Raw genomic sequence first — 25,354 nt, forward strand, 5'->3', positions numbered from 1 at the left:
GGGGGGGGGGGGCGCCCAGGGCGGCGACGGGAGGGACGCGGGCCCACCGGCGGACAGGCCTCACCTGGGTCTAAGGCCGAGTTCGTGGGCGCGCCGGGCGGCGGGGCTGGAGGCCCGCTCCGGCCCAGGCCCCGCGGCCGCTTCTCCAGCCGCCGCACCAGCCAGCGCACCGCGATGAGCAGCACCGAGGCGCCCAGCAGCTCCCAGACCAGTGGCACCCACTCAGCCGCCGCCAGCCGCGGCCACAGCATCGCCGCCGCCCGGCCGCCGCCGCCGTCGCCGCCGCCGCCGCCGCCGCCGCCGTGGAGGAGGCCGCCCGCCTCAGGACCCCGCGACCCGAGCTGCCCGCGCCACTGCCTGATGGCGTCGCACACCGGGGTGGCCGGTGCGGGGCCGAGACCGCACGCGCGGGGCGGGCCGCTCGCCGCCGCGCCCGGTGGCCTGGCAAGGGAGCGTGGCCGGGGCCCCAGCCCCTGACGGCGCGGGGCGGTCGAGCGCGCCTGCAGGCAGTGGCGCGGGCAGCTCGGGTCGCGGGGTCCTGAGGCGGGCGGCCTCCACGGCCGCGGCGTGCTGCGGAAGGGGGGCTCCCGGAACCGGCCGGAGATAGGGCAGGTCCGGGGGGCGGCCCGGGGCTCAGCGGGAACGGTTGCTCGCGGGGTCGGCGCAGCCAAGGCCCTCGGGAGAGTCGGACTTCGCTGGTTCTCCTGGACACGCTGGGACACAGCAGAGTTCCTGGCGGCGCGCGGGTGTAGAACAGGGTTCTGCCTAAGCAAGCCGGAGACCCGGCGGCTGCGGCGTGTGCTCGGGGGAGACGTTCCCCGGTGGCCGCGCCGCCGGCCTCCCCGGCCGCAGCCCTGCGCGCGCGGAGGGCTTCCCGTGGGAGTGCGTGCGAGCCGCTGTGCCGGCGCTGTGCGGGCGCTGTGCGGGCGCTGTGCGGGCAGGGTCCGGGCTGCGGGATTCCCCGCGGTTGGCGCAGGGGCCCGGGAGGGGTCGCCTGTGGGAAGTGGGCTGGGGGACTGCAGGGGCCGAGGGAAGCGCTCCACGTGCTTGTCAGAACTGAGACGTGGACGTAAAGGGTGAATCTTACTGTAACTCACAGTTTTTTTAATGGGACAAATAAAAACCCGGAAGAAATGTGACGTTCTTGGTGAAAACACCTAACGGGGTAGTGCTGACAGTGCTTTGGGCCCAAAACCTGAGGGTGAGTGAAATGCAGATTAAACCCACAGTGAAGCGCTGCTTTCCCCCCCAGGGCTGTTACTCTTGGTGGGAATGGGCAGTCGTTGCGGCCTTCTCGTGCGCTGGGAGGAGTTGCGCTCTCCGGGGACAGCGAGGCGGTTCCCCACGAAGTTGGGCGCACCTCCCGCCCCGCGGCTCAGCCGGGCAGTCTCAGGTATGAGGGCGGACGTCCCCCGCAGGACGCGCCCAGCCGGGGCGCTGTCCTTGACGTTCCTCTGGTGCGTACGATATTCAGCAGTAGCAGGGATGAGTCTGAGAACCGTACTAAGCGCAAGGACCCCTCCCCACAAAAGTGCGTACTGTGCAGTTCCATCTGTCCGAGTCTCAAGAACCGCCGAGGCTCGTGGCGACAGAAGTCCGAGCAGAGGCTCCCCTGGGTGGGCGGCCAGCTGGGGCATGAGAGCGCCGTCACTGTGAAGGAAACGCTCCATGTCTTGCTTGGGTACACACTGGTGGGTGGTTGCCAGAACTCACCAAACTGGACGCTAAAAGTATTGGTTAACTAAATTTTGTGTATATTTAAAAAGGAAGAGTGCCTTGCTTGAATGAAATCTTGCCATTTCTTGTTTTTAAGTGCTAAGTATCCTGAAAACAGACATCTGTCCCCAGCAGCTCCCCAATCTTTTTTTTTAAGATTTTTAATTTAAGAGATCGCACACGAGTCGGGGGTAGGGGCAGAGGGAGAGAGAATCCCAAGCCTACCACACAGGGCTGGATCTCACGACCCTGAGATCATAAGCTGAGCTGAAATCAAGAGCCCAGCACTCGACCAACGGAGTCACCCAGGGCCTCTTGACCTTTTTACAGACGTGTGCCATTGCGTGGATGAGAGCACCCGGCTCTGGGCCAGACTGCCTGGGCTGGTACCCTGTCTGCCCCCCTCCCTGCTGGGTAACTTTGGATGAATTACCTAGTTGCCCTATGCTGCATTTTCCTCAGTGGTAAAATGGAGGATGATAATCACCCCTGTCTCAGAGGCGAGGATTAACATGCCAGTCCTTGCCACACAGCCGCCCTATGTAAGGGCGTGGTAACTGTTAGCTGCTATGACCGTTTTCATAGTTTACGAGGCATAAGTTACCTGCCTGGGCCTTCATGAGGTAGCAGGGTCCTCCCCTATCATAAGGGATTTTGGTATAGTAATCACGAATCCCAGTAGTTGGGAGAGGACCAGCCAGATTGTGGATTGGGGCAGAGGCTGTGGCCAGCAGCAGCCATCCTCCACTTTTTAATGACAAACATACTGCTGCCTGGCGAAAAACCACATCCTGTGGCCCAGGGACTACAGAGAGGCAACAGACAGTGTGGTCTGTGGAGCTGGCGAGCTGCACCCTTCAACGAGGGCACAGAACATGCCTTCCAAGGGCGTGGGAAAGGCACATAGGAAGTCGGGGCCTGGAGCCGCTGTCCTAGGCCACAGGTGGAAGTCACAGATTATGCCAGACATAGATGGCACCACGAAACTGCCCCAATTGGTCCCGTTTCTATGCTTGGGCTGTTGTATGAAAGAGAAACTTCCCTCATTTAAGCCACTGAACTTTGGGGTCTCTTCAAGCAGCTTTACCAGCCTAACCAGTAATGTTGATACGGGATCTTCTGGGACTCCAGCGACCAACAGGGATCCTACGACGGCGGGATCCTCCTCACCACTGTCTAATGCAGACTACATTTGAAGTAAGAGTGGGATAATCATGAGGAAAAACAGTTCCAACGTTAAGAAGCCAACCCTATTACTGACCACAATGTACCACTGAGGTAGAAGTGGATTTCCAAGTGGATTTCCGAATGAACAGAAATTAAGCTTAGAACTGATGGTCTTCTCTGACAGGAGCAGAGGTTTGATCTAATTCCTAATTGTAGTTTGTCTAACTCCTATCCTAATCCCGAACTCCATTTCTGATCCCAGATCACGAGAGGGCCAGGAACGGTATCCGTCAACGACTGAGAAAGTCTCGTTTTCACGTGTCATGAGTACCCTTCAACAAGAGAAGGGAAAGCATGGGCAGTCCAGCCACACATGATGTTACTTGTGGTGGGGGTCTAGCCAGGGAAGCAGCCCATGCCAGGTAGTCTGGGAGTGACAAGGGACAGTCAGAGCAGGAAGCAGCTGGGACCGTTCGCAGAGGGCACAGCGGAGCCCAGAAGGAAGCCTGGCTGGCAGGGGAGCCTGGAAATTGCATGTGCAGGTTAGCAAAGGGTTATTCCACACAAGGCTGTCACAATCTTTCTGAATTTTAAGAGGTCTTCAATAAAGGTATTTATTTATCCCTAATTCATAAATCTGCTCTATTTGAAGTGTTCTGCCACCATTTCTACACCAAGTGAGCAAGGAAGAAAATCCCCCAACTGGTACTTCTTTACATATCTCTTCAAAGTCACTGACTTTAAGGCTCATCTGTTCAACGCACCTCACTTGCTGAGTGGGATACACAGTACTGTCCTCCAGCCCCTGATGCCCCCTAATCTAGTAGGAAAAGAAGGGACTCTCCAGAAATAACTATATGGCATAAGCTTAGTTCCCTATATGTAAATGTACACGGGGAAGGAGCACAGTGGGTTGGGGACTAGCGAAGGTTTTATGAAGGAGTCGAGCTAGGTGTGCTTTCTGCTCATGGTCACATCCCTCAGGGACAGTCAGCGATGTGCTGGAGTCTCCTGGGAAAGCCCACACCCCTTCCCAGCTCCAAAGACATCATGTCGGGAGCTTCAGCTCTGCCCAGGAAGGGTATTCACACCTAGGAATCACCAGATGCCACAAACCAGGCTGCTTCGCTCTGGAGAGCCGTATCTCTGGTATCGTGCGTGACAGCCACAAGCACTCAGACGCGTCTTGTGCGTGAAGGCGAGGCAGGGGTGGCACTAGGCACGGGAAGCAGGCCAGATGTCCCAGCAAGGCATGGGGCGCTCCTGAGCCCCAACTGATCATGTCGTAGTAGTTCCCCCAGGTCTCCAGAGGCTTGAGAGAACCAGGTTTATTTCTTGCTCCTATTTGCTGCCGCATGGCCACCATCATGCTATCGCCATGGTGGGGGTTATGCGACCCGCGGTCAGGGCCCTGGCCCAGAAGGGACACACTTCACTGGCTCTAATGCGCTGAGCTTCCTGCCCCAGAGCATGCACCTGCCGGCTCCGCCAGAAGCCAGCGGAGGAGGAGTAACTGGTGGAGAGCCCAGTGCGTACCACAGAACTCTTAATGTTGAATGGACTAAGAAGCTGGAAGGGTTGATTTGGGCCAGACTGCAGACGGTGTGACAGCCATACTGTGCTCTGAACTCAAGCAAACGTACACTGCAGACAAGAGTGGAGGAGGCTGGTACAGGGTTGGCTCCAGAGCCCAGCCGGGCTCTCAGCTGACTTGGAGACAGAAGGGGGCACCAAACAGGCAGAAGGAGCTGTGGGCAGGGCTGGCCTATCACTAACACAGAGAGGCCAGTCAAGGGAAAGTGCTGTTTTTCTGGATGAAGAGGAGACAGTCAGCTTTCAACACACCAACGTTTTAAGTACCAGAAAAATCACTTTGAAATATCCATCAAGTCTTTACAAATGCACATTTAAAGCTCACAAATGGGCGCCTGGGTGGCTCAGTCAGTTGAGCGTCCGACTCTTGATTTCGGCTCAGGTCATGATCTCAGAGACATGAGATGGAGCCCCGAGTCGTCATCAGGCTCTGCACTCAGTGGGCAGTCTGCCTGGGATTCTCTCTCCCAGTCCCCTCCGCTTTCTCTCTAAAATGAGTAAATCTCTGGGACACCTGGGTGGTTCAGTCGGTTAAGCGTCTGCCTTCAGCTCAGGTCACGATCTCCGGGTCCTGGGATCGAGCGCCACATCAGGCTCCCTGCTCAGCAGGGAGTCTGCTTCTCCCCTCCCTTTACCCCTCCCCCTGCTTGTGCTCTTGCTCTCTGTCAATTTGAGAGAATGAGAGAGAGAGAGAGAGCATGAGAGGGGCCAGGGTCAGAGGGAGCAGACTCCCCGTGGAGCAGGGAGCCCGATATGGGACTTGATCCTGGGACTCCAGGGATCATGACCTGAGCTGAAGGCAGTCGCTTAACCAACTGAGCCACCCAGGCGCCCCTAAAAATAATAAATCTTTAAAAAAAAATAAAGCTCACAAACAAAATGAGGTGTCCTGTGAGATACCTTTAAGCTGGCTACCGTCCCCCCCTCTGTGGAGTTTGGACCCAGACTATACATGAAAAGCACGCAGACCATTTCCTCCTGCGGTTTGCAGGCCGTGTGGATGAGAACCTCCAGGTGCTTCCCGGAGCCACTGCCCTCCTGCCGAGATGGGGCCGTGATCCACACACTTCCAGCCGAGCTGGGAAGCACGCTGTTGCAAAGGGATGTCATGGCGCTGTTTCCCGAGCCCTTGGCCGTCTCAAGCTCCAGGAGTTGAGCTGGGATGCGAGAAGGGCCCACCCCCACACCAAACAGGCAAAAAAAAAAAAAAAGGGGGGAAGACCAACACAGTTTAGTATCTCCCATTGTTTCCAGGAAAAGACGTTGTCAAAGTATACTTTTTACCAGAATCTGCAACATTCGTTGTCCTGAGTGAGAACATGCATGAAGGCAAGCAGAATTCCAGTAAATGCTGCTTCTGGTTTTAGAAGTTGCTGATTGCTGAGAATTCCTTCTCATCTAGGAAAGGCTTGGAGGTTCTTCCAACAGCTCCTGTGTTTATCCATCAAACCGGACGGTAGCAGCATAAACAATCCTATTTGCATTTCCCACATAATCTGCACGAGGTAGGAGATTTCTGAGTGACCTGGTGATCTCTAAATACCAGGACCCCCCTCAGTGGTAAGTCTTGGGTCCTTCCCTCAGCACACATTCCCGCTGCACCTTCCACCGATCTGTGCCCAGCCCCTCCTGAACACTCACCGTACAACCACCGAGGGTGCAGCATGCTTCGTTTGGTGCTTGCAAATGTTTAGCAACCTTACAGGCAAAAGAAAAAAGTTCAGGGACACAGGACCCTTCCTTTCCTAATTACTGCAGAGAAAACAAAGATTGCATCCTCCCCCTTTCAGGGAGTCAGGGCCACACAAGAAGCAGTCAGCAATCTTCACTTGGGCTGTGCAGCGTGTGTTAACGGACCCCTGTTTAGGGAAGCTGATAAGAGCGGAGTCCTAGGAAAGAAACGCATAAATCCCGCCACAAAACCACATTCTGTGATCACCAGTTGACTTCTTTTCTATACAGTTTTATCATGCTGGTCATTAATGAGAACACTTAACGGAAGACTTTCCACGTCTGGCTAACTCTTCTGAAAATAGAGTATGGATGGAAGAGGGGAAACTGGGCCATGACACGGGAGACTCAGAGAAGTATTAATGGTCCAGCTGTCGTCAGCCGTGACAGTCTGTGGGGCCCAGTGGTGGACGCAGCACCCCGTACAGGGACATGCTCGGGGACATGCCCGCAGCCCAAAGGGCACCTGCCCTCCTGTCTCTCGGTCCGCTCAGCAGAACGCCTCTCCTTCGTACCCACCTGCGTGTGGCAGCAGGTGCAGCGTGGGCTACGGGGAAGGGCATGGCTAACACATTGCCATTCTTCTGCTATGGTCAAAAGCAGCACAAGTTAGATTTCACACCCATCTGAATCTTTTAGCAGAACAGTAAAATGCTCTTTTGAGGCAAGTATTTAAACTGTTTATAACAACCCAAGATTAAATTCACTCCCAAATACGGCAAACTATATATATTAAAATAAGGCCCCCAATGAAATATGAAAAACTTTAACAAAAAATAGTTTATTGCACAAAATTTAAGGAATTCCCCAGCACACTTAAATTTATAAAAAATCAACATGCTTTTTAAAGTTACAATTCGTTGGGCATGGTGACACCTTTTCCCTAACAGCCCCAACCTGAGGACTCCCTTTCATGAGGAAATTTTTAACAGAAATGAGTAACTTAAAGCCATCCAGTTTTCTAGACCCTCTACAACATTACCTTCAAGGGTCCTATTATAACCTGAGACCACCACACAATCAGATTTGCCTGGAACGTGTTTGCGTAAGGCTCAGGACGTCTCACACGTCACAGGGGTCCTTGAGGAAGGCTCCAGGACATTTGTCTTTCAGATATACTGGTCCCTTTCACTACTAGAAATCTTTACACAGGACATTTCATTTCTATTTAAAAAGTTACTCATAGGAGTAGGACTATATGCCGTGGCTTCTGCACTAAGTAACCCTACACACCAAGAGAAGTCTTCAAACTAAGAAAGAGTGTAATGAGAATCTTCCTAGCAGGTCTGTCCCATGACCTGGACCCAGGCCAGAGAAAAAGCCTATCAAACCCTTGCCTGTCAGACCTTCCAAACAGTAGAACAAAACCATGTAAATCCGTAAGATCCGTGGCATCTATCCAATGTGTTCCATGGAAAAATCAGTGATAACCACACTGCAATAAGCTTTTTTTTTGGAACATAAGAGAAACAAGAAATACGGTATTCATCACACAGGATGAATAATATACACAAACATACTGTAACAGCAAGCCTGTTCCTGTAAATAATCGACTGGACTGTTGTTTTCCATGAGTAAATTCCAAATTCCCACTTCTGCCCACAAACAGAATATTTCAAATGATACTCACTGCAGAATGTAGCCCGGGAGGTAGAAGTGCCAATCAAGTCCCTTAGAGATTAAAAAAATAATAATAACCCTCAATAAATCAGAAGCAGGTGATTTCAAAGTCCAACCTCCTCTTCCAAGTGACTTGTTAAGAAGCCTAAAGGTGGTGTCAGCTTGAACAAAAGGGCCCCAGGTCAGGAGCTGCAGGCCACACAAGAAACATCACAGTGCGTGGGGACAGCCAGGGCGGTCAGACCAGAGGCAGGCTGGTGTTGACGGAACTGAAAGATGGGGTGAGCAGGGGGCGCAGCTACTGCAGGCCTGCACAAGCCCGCAGGTGCACAGACACAAGTAAGACGTGAGGGAAACAGGGTGAGGAACAGAAATCTGCTTTCACTTGAGATTATTCAGAATCCGTTTACGCTTTCCTAATAAAAAATGCACAGTGACCGGCTTTCACTGGGAGACCTCCAATAAGCAGCAGTGAGAAAGTAGCCACAGCATGAGGCTGAGTGTCATGTCTTGGTTTTAAAATTAAAACTGAGGATGAAACACCCAAAATAAATAAGAATGTAAGTTACGATTTTTCTTTTCTAATGGTACAAAAACAATTTTGTCAAAAACGATTTCCAACTTAAGATGAAAATAGGATATATTTATAATGAAGTCTTCAAGTATTATTTCAAGATTAACCCTGTACAAGTGATATACGTATTTCAGAAGTTTCAATACTTGCTAGGGAATTTTTTTTAAACACTAAGCATCTTTGTGGTTAATGCTACCTTATCAATTTACCTTCTAATAGCGTAAGAGAACACAAACAGCTTAAAAATATCAAACCGTTTTCTCCACAAAAGAGACGTAAGTAGTAAGTTGACACGAGCATATCTGGCCTGATCAGTAACACTTCCAACTTCATCTCCAGACCAGCAGATCTGCACCGGGGGCCTCTCTTCTCTGACAACAGTTCACTATCAGCTTAGATTTCTTGGTCAATAGGGGACAAAGTTACAGCCCTCTGGGGTCACAGACAGTCAAGTAAATCTCCCACGCTCACGGAGCCTGCTTCCAAATCAGGCTCTCACCTACAGGAGAGCTCGGGTGGCCTCCACTGCCTTCTCACACAGCTGACCTGCCCGTTCTAGAAAACCCTCCAGATGAGAGGTTACGGGACCTTCTGAAGGCTGTCACCGCAATGAGTTCAGCATGTCCCCCGATGACCACTGATGACCACACAGGCTCTGATGGACATATTTTCATGTGGGCCCGGGGTTGGGGGGGGGACGGGGGGAGGAGGCCTGGAGAAGCCTTGCACCTGGCTCAGAGCCCTGCAGGGAGCCCTGGTCCCTCTCCCCCCTCCTCTCCTGTGACCCCTCCCCAACCATCTCCCATGTCAGGCCAGCACATGGTGATTGGTGTCCTTATGGCCGCCAGGCCCGCCTAGGGGACAGCCAAAGTGAGTGAGGCCATGCAGGGTCAAGGGTCAGATGGGGTGGGGTGTGCACTTAGGACAAGGCTCTCAAAAATAAAGTGAAACTGAAACAAAAAACCTTTTCGCTCCAAGAATATTTGGTTTTAGAAGGTACAGTAAATAAAATAATTATATTTCTTAAAATATAATTTTCTGACTGACATCCCTAAATCCTACATGTATGTTACTTCCTGACAGCAGATTTTCAAAAGGCGATCAATAAAAAGACAATTCAGGTCATTCTTAAATAATATGGAATACACTTTTTAAAGATTAGCTTATGATTTTCAGTATTTATATACACATCCTATGGTGAGATAGCTATTGAAAATAAAAACCAAAGGTGCAAATAAAGTTTCGTTTCTGCAGGGAGCTAAAGCTCTCTCGGAATCTGGAAAGAGAGAAGCGGGACCCAGTCATGCAGCGTTTCCACCGGTGGCCACGGATTGGCATCACCCTCCGGGGGCCGCAGCTACAGTCACTCAACAGAGACCTCCTCCCGCAAGTAACCCTTCAGACACATTCAGAAACTCACTGAGATCTAAACTAGGTTGCTAGCATTTGGTCTGAATTTCAGGGGAAAAGCTAGTTGTGATGTGCAAATTAGTATTTCTCTAATCCTTGGCTCTTGTTCAGTTCTTTTACTCCTTGAAAAGGCAGATGCAAAATTTAAACTTCATCCCTTAGAAAAACACAGAGCAAACAGTCAAATAAATAATATTGATAAAAGATTCTTCCTCTGGGTAGTTACAAGCACTCGGAGTGGGGGTGCTCGGCGGCCGCTGCTCCGAGCGCCTCTCTGGAGAGCCTGCACTGACTGTGTCACTCTGTATCTCCCCTGGGGTTGGCGTGATCTCCCGGGGGAGCGGCACCGGCAGCAGGAGCCCCCCGAGTCCATGAGGACAGTGACTCGTGCACGGTGACGGCATGGGCCTCCATCTGGCGCTGCAGGCTGTCCATCTCCTGCCTGGGCAGACAGGGGAAGCAAGGAATGCAGGCCAGTCAAATGAGAGCCAGAAACGACGCTGTTACTTCCCCAAGAGGCAACTGGTCATCTCCAACACGGATCCTAACAAGCCTGACTCAGACAGCATCCTGCTCATCTGCGGCACCTTCGGGTGGCTGACAGAACTGTCTACTTGGGAAGCAGCACCCCGGGGGTCACACGATTTATGGGGCTCAGCAGTTTCCTCTGCAGGTGCAGAGGTCTGCACACACGGGCCTGTGCTCAGGGAGAGGGTGGGTGAGACAGCACTGAGGGCCTACACATGGCCTCCATTCACAGGGTCAGAAAGATGTCCCCACAGGGCCACGCCCTGCAAACACTGGCCTCGGGCTCTTGGGAGTACAACCTCGCGCTATGTGTGGGGTTCCTAAGGGTCACCTAGCGCCAGGCAGTCCTCCTGTATGACAGGGACTGAGGGCCTGAGTGACCCCACATAGCACAGACCTGCCCAGCCTCTTCGGGGCACGCAGGGCTGGCAACAGGATTCTTCCAAGTTAAACACGCAATCTATTTTTAAAGCCCAAGTGAGAGAGAACACAGAACACAGTTCATACTTTAGCTGCTGGAGACAACTGTTGAGGTTCTTGAGGGGCTCCTTGCTCACGGCAGGTGGGGGCCTCAGCAGCTCCTCCAGCAGGGAGGCCGGGACAGGGCAGTCAGGGATCTTCACTGGCGTCACGGGGCCAGAAGAGCTGGCCTCGCCTTTCAGTTCCTTTCTCTGTTTTTAAAAGCACATGGTTAGAGCCCTCTCACCTGGAGGCTGACACCAACCACACCTTCCCCTTATCGGTCCCCGATCATCACAACAAGTGCTCCCAGAGGGCATCCTAGCTCACGATGGGCCCTCGGGGAAGGCATGCCCCCCTGCTTCCAGGCTGGCAGAGCTGACAGCCAGAGGGTTCAGGGAATGTTGGCTGAATGGGTGAGCGTCTTCCCAATGCACGTGACCATGCACAAACAGCGTAATGCTGGCTACTCAGGAGGACGACCTAAACCACAAGCGAGAACACCCTTATGGGAACTGTGGGGGCTTTCCACAAAAGACCACAGCCTTGACCCTGCATATCCCTAAGAAATACGTCAATTTTTAACTCCTACAACTCCCCTTTCTAGAACTTCAAACTTTTTCCACAGATAGCCAAACAGTGCTAAATAAACCTCTGAGTCTGAGGGATTTCTTTGCACCTGGAGAATATTTACGTGGCCTGAGCAGAGAAACAAATGCTGGGTACAGAGGGTCTGGGCGGGGCTCCCCAGGCCCCCAAGCCCATCTGGCAGTGCTGGCCCCAGCTGGCTCACCTACCAGGCCAGGGGCTCTTGTGAAGACCAGCAAACGAGCCCTCATGTGGCTTATAAAGCGTATTACAACAAAAGGATACGTGATTCATAAAAAGAAGCAAAGAGCTCTTGGAAAAGGCACCAAGATAAAAGGGTTTGGCCTGCTGCCAAGCACAAGACTCCAGCATCCTTTACTGCACACAGTAGCTGCTCAGTGTTGGTTACACAGAACTTCCTGTCTGAGTAACCAGTAAGTACCCCAGCCACCCGCCCAGCAGGGGTGCCTTGGGCCCGGGAACCTGATGGAGGCGCGGGGTCTGAGTACCGTCTTCGCTGCGCCACGCCGCAGGTCCAGTCTGAGCTGCTGGTTTTGCTGGAGAAGAGTCTTCATGTTGTTCTTCAGCTCTGACACTTTAGCTTGAAGCATGAATTTATCTTTCTGGGTCAGGGACAGATCGTCCCGCACCATCTCCAACTCAGCTTTGATATTCTAAAGAAAGGGAAGTCACACGTTTTTATAAACTAAAGGATCTTGCCTGTGCTGCTAAGATCTTAGCTTGTATGTCACAAGTCTAAGGGGCTAGAAACTAACAGCAACTTTTCTATGATGCTGTACGCGGTGCTGCCACGCCAGCCTATTTCCTCACCACGGTCTGGGCTGGGCAGCGTCCCATTAAGTCACATCCTCAACGTCCTTACCCAAATTTCAGAGCCTCTGACGAGGAACCAGCAATATTCCCGTGTCCACTGTCTATAATGGATCCCAAGAGTCCATTTAAATTCCAAGGTCAGGGGCCCCTGGGTGGCTCAGTCAGTTAAGCGTCTGCCTTCGGCTCAGGTCATGATCCCGGGGTCCTGGGATCGAGCCCCGCATCGGGCTCCCTGCTCGGCGGGAAGCCTGCTTCTCCCTCTCCCACTCCCCCTGCTTGTGTTCCCTCTCTCGCTGTGTCTCTCTCTGTCAAATAAGTAAATAAAATCTTTTAAATAAATAAATAATTAATTAATTAAAAAAATAAAAGCACAAAAAATTACACTGTACAATCTCAATAATAAAAAAAACTACATGGATAGAACAAGGGGCCATGAAAACATTAATTGTGCTCCTCTTTGGGTGGTAGGATGACTTAGTTTCAAAATATATTTTTACAGGGGCGCCTGGGTGGCTCAGTCGTTAAGCGTCTGCCTTCGGCTCAGGTCATGATCTCAGGGTCCTGGGATCGAGCTCCCCACTGGGCTCCCTGCTCGGTGGGAAGCCTGCTTCTCCCTCTCCCACTCCCCCTGCTTGTGTTCCCTCTCTCGCTGTCTCTCTGTCAAATAAATAAATAAAATCTATACATACATACATAAATAAATGTATGTAATACATACATTCCAAGGTCAGCTACTGGAATAAGCCTCACCATTAGGAAGAAAGAATATAAATCAATCCTGTTACTCAAGCCAGCCATCCACAAGTAGGAATCCTGGCGAGAGCTCTCTCTCTCTGATCCTTTGCGCAAGTGGTCAAGCCCGCACACAGGTTTCTTTGTGGAAAAGTGCATCACAGACTGGTGAACTTTTCACATGTACTGCCTCATTGACTAGGCTGTGTCAGATCCCATTCCTGGTACATTTCACAGAGCTCAGCCCAGGGCGTACGTAGCGCTAGGGCTTGGCCTCCTTCGGCTGTGTGACCTGGCCTTCGTTCTGAAACGGATAATGCCTGCAAAATGGTTTGGTGGAAGCATTCGTTTGGGGTAACTCACGTCATGCACTTAGCACCTTGTGAGGTGCGGTCTCTGACTTTCTGCCCCAGGGCCTTTACACAGCACATACCTGTGATAACTGCTGTATTCCATCCAGTTCCTTCTTACTCTGCTGCTCGGTCAAGTTCAGCTGCTGCCTCAAGGACTGGACTTCTCTTTCTTTCTGCTCCACCTCCCATTTGAGATTTTCCATCTAGAGGAGAGAGAAAGTCACATGACCAAAAGAATTTTAAAGTGGCTTTCTTACACTACAAAATTGCTCTAACTATATATCTACATACTGTTTAATATCATACTTAGAAAAAATAAATATCCCTTTCCAAGCAGACAGGGACTGAATGAAGGAACTGACGTGTCAATCAGCAGAGTCTAGCTCTGTCAGTCCCGCTAAGTGGAAATGCAAAGCCTCCCAGGCAGGTCACCTCTTGGTTCCCTATAGGCTGTTTGCTCAGCTGCTCGTCTAGCTGCTTCTGCAGGAGTTGGAGCTGGGTCCGGGCCTCCTCCAGCTTCTCCTGGAACTGTGCTATTTCCTGGGAATGTTTCCCCTCTTGAATCCTAGCATAAAAACAAGGAAGCATGAAATCACAGCACCCTAACCCTACCACAAAGTGTGCTCGGTTGAACATTATCCATCGGGGTGACAGAAACTCACACACTGCTCACTCTGGGCGGCGACTGTTCTAGGAGCTCTGTAGTGCTCTGTCGTGACGAATCCTCACAAAAGCCCCGGGAAGGACATTTTGCTAGCCCATTTTATGGATTACAATGGGAGAAAAGCTCCCAACACGCACCCCTACATGTGCTCAGCTCAAGGCTGCCCTAACTGGAGGCTGCAGTGAACCTCGGTGGTGGGGCACAGCCCTCGGGACATGTGCCCCTCACACAGGGCTCTCTGTTCCTGGTGAAGGACCCTCAGGTGTGGAGTGGGGACAGCCATGTCAGGCCGGAAATTTCGGAGCTGAGCTGCAGGCTTCCTAAGACAGGGATCGGATACATTCTCCTTCTTAGATTTGCCTCCAGAGTGCTCAGAGATTTGCTAAAACCCAGGTGACCTGAACGTGCTGAAGGTCCTAACCAGAAGACGTGGTGGCGCTCCTGCCCGTCCGTCCCCGGCCGTGGCACTGACCCAGCCCTCTGCCCGCCTGGCACTCACTGGAGACCCTCGGCCTCAGCTTGCAGCTTCTGCACCAGCTGCTCCTTGGCCTGCAGTTCCTTCTTCACCTCACTCAGCTCCAAGGTGGCAGCCTTGAAGTGGCGGCGGTTATGTCCTGCTTCCGCCTTGGCGGCAGCGACCTACAACAACAAAAACCCGCGTCACCAAGGACAGAGGCAAGAACCACACAGAACACGCCCGATGTGATGTCTGCGAAGAGAGCTACTGCCAGCCCCACCCGCGTCCCAGCTGCTCCTGCAGTTGTTTCTTCCAAAGCTTCTTAAGCTCCCAACGGACTGAAGCCCTAACACATGCCTGGCACGCAGGCAGGCGACATACAGCCGGCCGCCAGGATCTGCTGAACGAACAAATGCATGCAAGGTTTCCTTGGTCTAAATAGTTTCGATTGTCCTCCTCAGGTATATCTGTCTATTTCTTGTTAAATCCAGTCCTAGTTTATGTTTTTGGGGAGGAACATATCCTTCCATCACACCAAGTAACTGCAGTAAAGCTACTGATTACTATCCATTTTATGACACAGTAGTCTTTTCATGATGAACGATAGTTTCTCTCAAGGTTTCTGAGACCAGCAAATTCTCAGAATATAACAAAATCTTCCAGTTTCCTTTCCAGTAACTCGGTTTTCTTATCTAACTGCACAAGCAGGGACTTCATTTTTTACAAGTTTAATAAAGGGCGCCTGGGTGGCTCAGTCGGTTAAGCGTCTGCCTTCAGCTCAGGTCATGATCCCAGGGTCCTGGGATCGAGCCCCGCATCGGGCTCCCTGCTTGGCAAGGAGTCTGCTTCTCCCTCTGCCTCTGCCTGCTGCTCCCCCTGCTTGCGTCTGTCAAATAAATAAATAAAATCTTTAAAAAAAATAAAAGTTTAATAAAAATATTTATAATATGCGACAGTCAAATATAGAAAAAACTCTTATAAATAAGGAAACAAAACTCCAACAGAAGATGTTAACAGTGGTTTATCACCAGGTACAAATTCAAGATGATCTGTACTTCAATCTTTATGACTTTTTTTTTTTTTTTACTTTTTACTACTAGCATGTACTGTTCAAACAGTCCAGATAATTTCATGAAATGCATTTAGAGACATAAATGAGGACAGTTCACAGTTACTGCCCTTAAAAAGAAAAAAAAAAAAAAAAAAAGAAGCCAAGGTCACATATCCATCATTTTCCCCAGCACTTCTATTCACAAATTTCCTTACACTATGAAATTGCTCTAACTATATCTCTGTGTACTGTTTAATATCATACTTAGAAAAAATAAATATCCTGGGCGCCCGGGTGGCTCAGTTGTTAAGCGTCTGCCTTTGGCTCAGGTCATGATCCCAGGATCCTGGGATCGAGCCCCGCATCGGGCTCCCCGCTCAGCGGGAAGCCTGCTTCTCCCTCTCCCCCTTCCCCTGCTTGTGTTCCCTCTCTCCTGTCTCTCTCTCCATCAAATAAATAAATAAAATCTTTAAAAAAAAGAAAAAAAAAAATCCCTTTCCAAGCAGACAGGGAATGAAGGAACTGAAAGTGTCAATCAGCAGAGTCTAGCTCTGTCAGTCCTGCTAACTAGAGAATAAAGGGAGAATAAAATTCAACTTCATTAAAGGGAGAATAAAATTAGTAAGTGAGCAAAAGATAGGAATTGGGGGGTAGAAAAGTAGGGAGGGTAGTTGACTCAGCTCAACTCCACGCAAGGTATAAAAACCAACCAGACAAGGCAAACGGGGGTCTGTTCATGGTGACAAGTTCTTCTTTTGAGAGAGAGTGCGCATGTATGCATGTGGGGGGGAGGGGCAGAGGGAGAGAGAATCCCAAGCAGGCTCCCCACTGAGCACAGAGCCCAACATAGGACTCGATCCCAGAACCTGAGCCAAAGGCAGATGCTCAACTGACTGAGCCACCCAGGTGTCCCCATAGTAACATGTTCTTAACAGATCTTAAAACTGTACTATCTTAAAAAAATATTTTACTGTCTCACCCAAAAAAATGAAGAACGATTTCTTTCTTTCTACCTGTTATATCATCACGGAAACATTTTTAAAGGATGTGACATGCACCCTTGCACACAGCAAACACATTCTGAACATCTCTTCGGTGCCAGGCACTGGGGACATGAGGGTAAATGAGTCACGGCCCTCAAGCCATGAAGCTTATGTTCTGATGAGGAGTAACAGACACGGCACCATGGTGGGAAACAGGAGCTGAGGTCTATTCCAGCTCACAGGAGCAGTGGGACAGGCCTCTCTGCTGGAAGACTGACCTGATGCACTGGTGAACCCCTGAGCATGGAAAGGAGCCAGGCAGGAAACGGCAAAGAGTGCATGCAACCTTCTTCCTCCATTGCTCTTTTAACGCTAATGGGGTCAGCTATTGTTCTGCAGTTTGCTTTTTTAACTCAACACTACGTGTGCGACATTGTTCTCCAGCAAATACGTCTCTACACGGCTCTGTGCGTGCATCTTAGGCCCATGTGACTGCATCTGGGTTAATCCAAGTCCACTCTCCTATGGATGGACATCAGGGCCCCCTCCAGCTGCTCACTGTCACCAAGGCTGTGATGACATCGTTCTCAGAACACATCAGCAAAGATATCTGTACAATAAATTCCTGGAAGGGAAGTGAGGCGTCAAGCGTGCACATACTCAGTTTTTAGAAAAACTGCATTCCGACAGGCTCTGAAGTTGCAATTTAGAGCCAGTGGGAAGCTGGTCACACACCTGTTCCTTGAGGCTGTGCACGGTGGCCTTTTCTCGCTCCAGCGCAGCCTGTAAGGCGTGGACGAGCTGCTTCGTCTGGCGGTCCTCCTCCTCTTTCCGCTGCAAGACTGCCTGCACCTATAGCACATCACCGGAGCAGTGAGTGAGGAGGGACTCAGATTTCGAAGGCCTGTGGGGCCCCAGTGCCACGTGGGGAACCTGGCAGGATGGTGGCACACAACACGATGCATTACCGACAGGCGCACAAGGTAGCGGAGGAGGGAGAATTCCATCTCTGGAGAACGTGAAGTCTGAGATGGCAGTCAAGTCATATGGCCGTATTCAAGCACAGAGCAAGCACCCAAAGGTTACCTGTAATCGGGGCTTCGAAACACAAATACTTCCCTGGTGAGGCAGGTAACGCAGATGGATGAGGCCACCAGATACGGCAAGGGTGGGAACCAGTGACAAATAAAAGTTTATAAGCTCTCTAACGGCTGGATAATTTGAGACGGGGGCTGGATTTGGCCGCTGACTGCCCCTCGAAGAGGGCTCTGAAGTGCCAGGCCTCCTCCCCAAGCCCCAGAGAGGCTGCAGAGCCGGAGCCCAGAACAGGGTCCGGAGAGAGAGCCCCACCAAGGTTCAAATCCCAGCTCTGCATCACACAGGGAAGAGCCTCTTATGAACAGTGGGACCAGCTTGAGTAGGGAGTCCCCTACCCACCAGGAAGCTAACGGGCGGGGCACAGTGCCTCCATACCTCGGTAAGGGGGAGCATTAGGAGCTCCCAGCTCTGCCCCACCCCACAGAGCTGCAAGGTGGGCTTCATATGTCACCAGATCCTCCCTGTTCTGAGTCTCTGTGACGGGGCAGCACTCTGCTTGCGGGCGGCTGGGACCGCTGCGTGAGGCGACATGCGCCAGACCGAGAGCCACCTATCCCGAAGCGAGTCCCCTGCCTCCGGCAAAGGGTCTGAGTACCTGGAGGTTCAGCTGAACCAGGTCTGCCTCCCTCTTGGCCAAAGCTGTTTCTAAGATGCTGTTGTGTTCCCGCAGAGCTGCGTTGGACTGCCCCAGGCCTGTAAGCTTCCCTCGCTCATGCTCTAACTCAAGGGCCAACTTTTTATTCAACTCCTCAAGGCGCTTTATCTTCCTCCTAAAGCCTCTAGATTCTTGAAGCTGAAACAGATCAAAACCACTGTGAAGTTACATAATTACCTGTTCTGGCTAATGGAGCTAAGCTCCCCGACACCGGAAATAGAACAACTGCACCAAGAAGCTCCAACAGACCACCCCAGGACTGCAGCAGATGCAGCACACCCCAGCTCCCAGCCCCCCCGGCTTTCTCCTGAGGAGCCTGGGACCCCGTGGAGAGCCCTTGGTGACATCACCAACTGCCACGCGTAGCATCATCTGAAGCCACAGCCTCTCTGGGCCCGAGAGTGACGTGAAGTTATTTTAAAGAACAGGTTTTCTCATTATTTGCAACCAGAGTGTTCTTACTGGGGACATCTTCATCCTAACACTCTGACAACCACCACACCAGAGGGGTGCTCAAGAGAGCGTGTGGGGAGCCTCAATAAGGGGGGGGCGGTGAGAGGGACCCAGACAAGTGGTCAGACGGCGCACAGAAGCACAGTGCAGGCTGAGCTACAGGCCAAGTTCTGCCTCTCCAGGAGCCCTTCTCTCTGCCCCTGAGCTGCACGGGGGCAGTGAGGCTCGTCCCGCTGTGTGAGGACGAAGCTCGGCCTACCTCGTCCTCCAGCTCCAGCACCTTCTCCTGGTACTCCTCCAGCTCCTGGCTGGTCAGTGTGATAATCTCCTGGAGCTCCTTCTCCAGCATCGTCTTGCTGTGGCCAACAGCCTGCAGTTCTGCCTCCAGAGCCTGGATTCTCTCCTAACAGCCAGGACGGGAAGGCGGATTTGGTCATGGGTTTCAATACGGCATGTGACAGGCACTCACCTCCCTCCCTGCAGGGCTGCATCGCACCCACCGCATGAGCCTGCTGACCATGCTCGACAGGCGCTGCGGTCCTACCGTACTTCCCTCCCCCGAGTTAAATGCTTTGAAAATACAGAAAAACTCTGGCTCACAACTAAGAACGATGAATTACTATCTGTGGCAAGCAAGCTGTACCAGGCGCGGCAGAACTAACACCCCACGTGTGTGCTCACGCTCATGCTTGCTGGGTGGTGCAGCCACTACTCTGATCGCTTCGTGTGCGTTTCTTCACGGAGCCATTCTGACCAAGGAGGTTCTACTGTTTACTCCATTTTGGCCTCACTTTACTGAGAATCAAGAAGGTGAGTAGCCTGCCGAAGGCCCCATTTTACAAGTGGTGAAGCACAGACCAAACCAGGACTCTGGCTCTGAGGCTGCAGTGCTGGGGGGCGGGGGGGGGGGGACAGGCTCCCCGGGGCATTTACAGTCGATCCCTGACACCAGAGAAGCCAAAGAATCAAAAAAGAAGCAGAGAAATATTTCTAGGTTGAAGGGAAATTGCAACTTAATAAAAGTTCCCCCCCCCCCGCTATTTTATAAAGTAATTAGGTAAAAGAAGTATTAAGTTTACCTAATTTGGTAAGAAAACGTGCCATGATGGCTTCCCACTAATAAATTCTTACGTGGAGAGAAGATCAAGACAAACTTCACTTAGTAAGAAACACAACTGCTAAACACAAATGAAATGCTGGGTAGGAATAAACAAAAAGCAAATTAATGCAGTTGGGTAAAACTTGATGCTGGCCAAAGACGGCAGGGTGTGGGGCACCAAGGACTCGGGGACACTCGGGGGGCTCTGGCAGCCTTCATCACACGAATAAAAATGCCCTGCAAGCCCAGGGCCCATCCTCCATCCTCCTCCAGGAGGACATCCGCCCATTTATCCTAAAAAATAATGCAGAGCAAAAGGCTTCTGCCTCATGATGTAACAGCAGGAAGAGCAGAGCCCATGCCCCTCACCACGTGCAGGGTCCCTCTTCCTTCGAGTCTGAGTATTTACAGCCACTCCCGGCCCACTCTGGCCCACACCGACTGCCTCCCCCGATTGATTCCTGGCAGCAGAGCCCGCTGCAACCACCCTCAAGCTGGACACTGGGTGCTGCTCCCTCCGCTGGCCCCGGCCTGCCCCGCCGGCTCACAGCTTCCCCTCCTGAGTGACCACAAGCCATCAGTGGCCTGTCCCACTGGCCGCTCTGCAGCCTTCACATGGCCCGGCCATCTCAGCTATGGCAGGAGAGCCCACGTGGTCTCCCGGACACAGCCTCGCCTGGCCTCGGCTGTGCTCAGCCACCGCCCGTCAGTGTCCCACCATAGAAGAGTGAGGTCTCACGCTGCCCGAGCCACCAGTCAGCCCTCCATCTCACACCAGCCCACCCCCGCAGGGGCCCACCGTGCCCTCGAGATGCACAGCACTCCCCTGCTGAGATGTGCCCCCCGGACTCCAACACCTCCTGTTATTCAAGACCACTTCAAAGATTCTTTCCTCCAAAAAGCTTTCCTGGACTTTCCAAATACTTCCCCCTGAGCCTCCCACACGGGCACTCAGGAAATCCCTCCCCAGACACGGAGGGGGTGTGGAGAAGGACAGGAGCGGGCAGGGAGGCTGAGGGAGGAGGCGACGGTGCGCAGGCGAGCAGGGGTGAATCGAGAGAACGTCTGTGCAGTGTTCAAGCCCCTGGTCACGTCGCTAGCACACAATACTTTACAGAAAGGCTGCCTACGCGCTAGTTCTGCCCCGGGTCTCCAGACTCTCGAACGTTTGTAACACATCGAGTCCCCAGTACTGAGTCTGCACCACTGGCAGCCTGGCCGAGAGCAGACGGGTTACCCACGTGCAGAGGGAGGTCACGGCTACCGCCGGCCACCTGGGCTCTCAGCTGGCTCAGCTCTGCGTCTGCCGACTCCTTGGCTGCAAGGGCCTCCTGCAGGCGGCGGCTAAGGATGCCCACCGCATTCTCATAGGCCTTGTGCTTGGTCTTCATCTCCTTCTGAGCGCTGCTCAGGTCTGAGCCCAGCCGCTTCATCCTCTGCTTCTGCTCTGTGATGGCCCTAGGGTGTGGCAGGCAGGACAGAGGAGTCTGAACTCACTTCCAACAAGATGTCCTGGCACTAACACCGAGGAAAGGCTCGTCCTTGCCCACCCCCAGCCCCACGCCGGCTAACTGCCGCTCCGCCCAGATCCAGCACGTGGGGTTGGTGTCGGCTGCCCTCACAGAGCCCAGCACTGCACCTACTTCTGCCCTGCTCCCCTCTCAGAGCCGCTTAAATGATCTCGTGAAAATCAGAGAATACTGCTGTCCTTCCAAACGCTGCCAGTGCTCTTCTTGAATAGCAATAATAATCTCAAAAACGTAGCTCACAAGTAATCTCCAGCTGACGAAAGTAAAGGAACGCAGGACACAAGACATGCCATGGGGGTTAAAGGCCCCAAAAGGCTACCTGCTGTGCATACACACAGCAAGAGGGATACACACGCAGTCAGCCCTGCTGGGGGGAACTGGGAGGGGCAGGCGCTGCCACACTCACCTGGCATGGAGCACGCTCACAGGGGGAGTGCCTACTAACCACGGGCAGCCACCAAACCATGCCGGGACCCCCTCTCCAGCCTTAACTTTGGAATCTGACTTCCCTGGCTGCCTAGAAGTACATCCTGTGTCCCCTCTCCTTAGCAAGGGCTCAACTGACAGTGTGTTCAGAGTCCCCTGGCCCTTGGCTGCTGCGTGTCCCCCACAGAGCTCAAGGCCGCCCGCGCTCACCCCTTCTGCCTGCACACGCCTCGGGTCCACTTACTTGGTGGCTTCTTGCTGTAGCTCCTCAATTTGCTTCTTGAGCACCTCGTTGGCCTCTGTAAGAGCTACCATCTGCTCTTTATCAAACTGCAAAGACTTCAGAAGAAGGGAAGAAAAGACAAAGTGAGGAAAGCAAAGTCCTCCCTCCGCAGCCTGCTTCTCAGGACCAGGCTCCTTGTGGCTCAACGGTGCCGGTTCAGGGTCACCCTCAAGGACAAGGGCTCTGGAGAGGACCCTGACAGAGGTTTGCTCTTTTATAGGCGATCACTTGAGAGCGGTCCAGAGTGCTGGAGGGAACGCCCGGGTCAGCCTTTGGTTGTGGCTCTGTCCACAGTCCCCGAGGGACCACCCCTCCCAGAGCCCCCTAGGCCCCTCCCAGCACCCGCTGGGGTGAACTATGAACGGCTGACGGCCTCCAGCCCCGTGCTGCCTCCGGGGGGGAACCTGTCCGTCTGCCCGTCCTTCCAGGACGGACTTGTTCCAGGCTGTCCTGCCCTCCACCCTGCACAAGAAACCCCTGGGCATGTTTGGCAGAACCTCAAAGTCAAATGCATCCCAGACCTGCAAGTGCGTCTCCATCTCGTTGCGCTCCCTCTGCACCGACTGGAGATGCCCTTCGAGGTCGGCCATCTGCTGATGGACATGGGACACTTCCTTCTGCAAGCGCACGTGTTCTACCTCCACAGACTTTTTCTCCCCTTGAAGTTTAATTAACTCTTGCCTCAACTCCTTCAGCTCTGAGTCAAGCCTCTTCTTCGTGGCCTTCAGCTCACCAATGAGCTGGTCCTTGGAGGTGGCATCCCGCCGGTAGGCCTCCACCATCACCTGCCCAGCAAGACAGAGGCTGCAGCCAGCACGAGGTGCGGTCTCCTTCAGCAAAAATGCTCACCACCAATCCGCGGCAGAACGTGTTTTAGACTACGAATAACATATTCCACCAACTCCAGGACACCATCCATGGAGGCACAGCATCACCTTACACACCTGAACACGTCTGGGCGCCGCACACAGGTGTCACCTGGCGAGTGCTCTCCCCTCAGCCGCGCTGCCAGGCTTCTGCTGGGTCCTCCCCTGGCTTGCGTCCCAGCAACAAAATCCAGAACGACTTCTAGCTCTCCCTTGGGTCGGCCTTTCTCAAAACCCTGGTGCTAGCGACACTTCGCATTCATTCCTCCAACAGCCAACACCGGCTTCGCTCACATAAAATGTGAGCCCCCACCCTTTGGATGAGCCAGGACTTACTTCAACACTAGATCAGGGTCTAATTTTTCAAAGACACGTTAACAGAAGTCAGTCTGTGTCATAGCCCGGCATGCGCTCTCTGACGTGACAAAAGGCCAAGATCGCATCACAGATGCCAACCCTATTCTGAAATGGCACCCTGACTTGAGACCTTAAAATAGGAGGGGTGAGAGCACAGCTAAGGATCGGTGCCTTTAAAAAAAGACAAAACAAAACAACTGAGGGGGTCTAAACGTTGCCTTCCTCTTGACCACTTTTGTTCTAGAGAAATGATTAAACCACACGTTGATTTTTTTCACACACTTGCTGCGTATAAAGAAAACCAACAACACATTTTTACCTTTTGTTGAAGAAACTGCTCCTTTATTTTCTGTGTCTGCTTTTTCAGGGTGGCGGCCTCTTGCTGTAGGTGCTCCACCTACAAAGGACACGCGCGCGCAGACCTCACTGAGGCCGCTCTGCTCCCAGGGAGACAGGGAGGCCAGCCCCCATTCCCGCCTCCCTCCGTTTGTAGGATCATCGTCTCAGTCCACACTGTAACCTCCAGAGACCTCACAACAACACAGGCAAGACTCCAGTGTGACAGAGCGCCCCAGACCCACGTCTGCATTTCTCAGGCGTCAGCTGGCATCCCTCTTACTGAGCCAACAGTGAGACCAAATTCACCCTCGTCCAGAAGGTCCCCACGATCCCCCTAAGCTACGCACCATCTGCTTCTCGACTTGCTTTCGTGTCCTGTCTGAGAAGCAACTGGGCCCAGGGCAGTGTTTGCGGAGGAAACACAGGCCCCCTGTACTCTACTTCCCAGACGGACACCTGCCACCGATCTCCTCGTCCTTGATGCTCAGGGAGGGCGAACTCCACTGCCTGCACACCCTGCACCTTCCTCGTCCTCTGTTTGTTAACGTTTGCCTACGTCAGGTCACATCACGCTCTTAGCATAACGGCTCCCAGGAGCGCCGTGCTGCTCATGTCCATACACACCTGGACCCTCCCGTGTCTCCCGCCCTCACCCACGGACACACGACCGTCCTGCCACGTGTACGGCAAGCCCCACTACGGGCATGCAGCAGGGAAAAACCAAAAGTTCCACACAACTTTCCCCACATCTGAGCTCCACGTCATCTGTGGACAGAAACTGGAGCTTCTTGGTGGATTTCTCTCTTTCTTTCAAAGATTTATTTATTTATTTACTTGAGAAAGAGCGAGAGAGAGAGCGCACGTGCACTTGAGCAGGGGTGGAGTGGGGGGGGGGACAAGCAGAGGGAGAGAGACAAGCAGACCCCACAGTAAGTGTGGAGCTCGATGTGGGGCTCAATCCCATGACCCTGAGATCATGACCCAAGCCAAAGTCAAGAGTCAGACACTTAACTGACTGAGCCACCCAGGTGCTCCCTGGTAGATTACTTTCAACGCACCAAACATGACTCAGTTTCCCAGCCCTCAGCATCTACACACCCAGCAGCTACAGGAGGCACACAGCTTGCTGGTGTGGGTGCCCGTCCACCCCCCCACCCCCGCCTTCCGAGCCCTGGGCCCTGCCCTAGAAGCGGTCTTCCACGTTTACAAAACAAGGTGCTCAAACAGGAGCCAACAGCCAGCACCGGGCCTTACACGTGTGGTTTCCACTCATCACAGAATGGCAGCGAAGTGCATTACCTGGCTGGACTTCACGGCTAACTCTTGCCTCAACTGCTCTAAAGCCTGTGATGTCTCCTCGGTGCCCTCTTCCAAGCGCTTGGCTCCTCTGTCCAGCTCCTCCCTGCCGCTCCTGGCCGCCTGCAGAGCCACCTCCAGGACAATCTTCTCATTCTGCAGGAAGCGGATGGTGTCGTCCCTGGAGGCGGCCTCCCCATGCAGTTCCTCCAGCCTGGCATGCAGCTCGTCGTAGCGCATCTGCAGGTCGCCGAGGGACTGCTCCCGGGCCTGCAGCGTCTCCTGTGTTGAGGTGAACTGCCTCAGCAGGTCGAGGTGCTCCTGCTGTAACACCGCAAGCTGCTGGTCTCGCTGTTGCAAAGTCAAATTCACCTGGAAAACAGGAGCTTGATTCACTGTGACTGCCCTGCTCCAAGAGTGCGCGCTCAGGGCTTAGATCACCTGGACAGACGCTTTGGGGTCAGCGTTCCGCATGGAAAGTTCTGGTGTGGAA

General features: G+C 52.9%; 2 protein-coding genes across 3 annotated transcripts in view; both read right to left on the reverse strand.

Annotated features, from left to right (window-relative positions):
• The window catches only part of ANKLE2 (ankyrin repeat and LEM domain containing 2), a 25,072-nt gene extending 24,802 nt beyond the window's left edge, over positions 1-270 (reverse strand). Inside the window, exon 1 of the mRNA XM_044921046.1 lies at positions 65-270. Coding sequence (XP_044776981.1) covers positions 65-251 — 187 coding nt within the window. The 5' untranslated portion in view covers positions 252-270. The remainder of the gene's footprint in view (positions 1-64) is intronic.
• A 6,699-nt stretch (positions 271-6,969) lies between these two features.
• GOLGA3 (golgin A3) overlaps positions 6,970-25,354 on the reverse strand; it is a 44,916-nt gene continuing 26,531 nt past the window's right edge. The window contains exons 11-24 of one of the 2 annotated variants that reach the window (XM_044921068.1): positions 24,865-25,233; positions 23,546-23,623; positions 22,525-22,788; positions 21,965-22,059; positions 21,007-21,223; positions 18,926-19,069; positions 18,154-18,351; positions 17,196-17,312; positions 14,469-14,608; positions 13,738-13,870; positions 13,386-13,508; positions 11,896-12,060; positions 10,847-11,010; positions 6,970-10,249 (exon numbers count right to left, since the gene is read on the reverse strand). In XM_044921068.1, coding sequence (XP_044777003.1) covers positions 9,970-10,249; positions 10,847-11,010; positions 11,896-12,060; positions 13,386-13,508; positions 13,738-13,870; positions 14,469-14,608; positions 17,196-17,312; positions 18,154-18,351; positions 18,926-19,069; positions 21,007-21,223; positions 21,965-22,059; positions 22,525-22,788; positions 23,546-23,623; positions 24,865-25,233 — 2,487 coding nt within the window. In that variant the 3' untranslated portion in view covers positions 6,970-9,969. Of the gene's footprint in view, positions 10,254-10,846; positions 11,011-11,895; positions 12,061-13,385; positions 13,509-13,737; positions 13,871-14,468; positions 14,609-17,195; positions 17,313-18,153; positions 18,352-18,925; positions 19,070-21,006; positions 21,224-21,964; positions 22,060-22,524; positions 22,789-23,545; positions 23,624-24,864; positions 25,234-25,354 lie in introns of both variants that reach the window. The other variant, XM_044921069.1, reaches the window with a different exon arrangement.

The sequence above is a fragment of the Neomonachus schauinslandi genome, chromosome 14, assembly GCF_002201575.2.
Source record: "Neomonachus schauinslandi chromosome 14, ASM220157v2, whole genome shotgun sequence".
In the NCBI taxonomy this organism is placed as follows: Eukaryota; Metazoa; Chordata; class Mammalia; order Carnivora; family Phocidae; genus Neomonachus; species Neomonachus schauinslandi.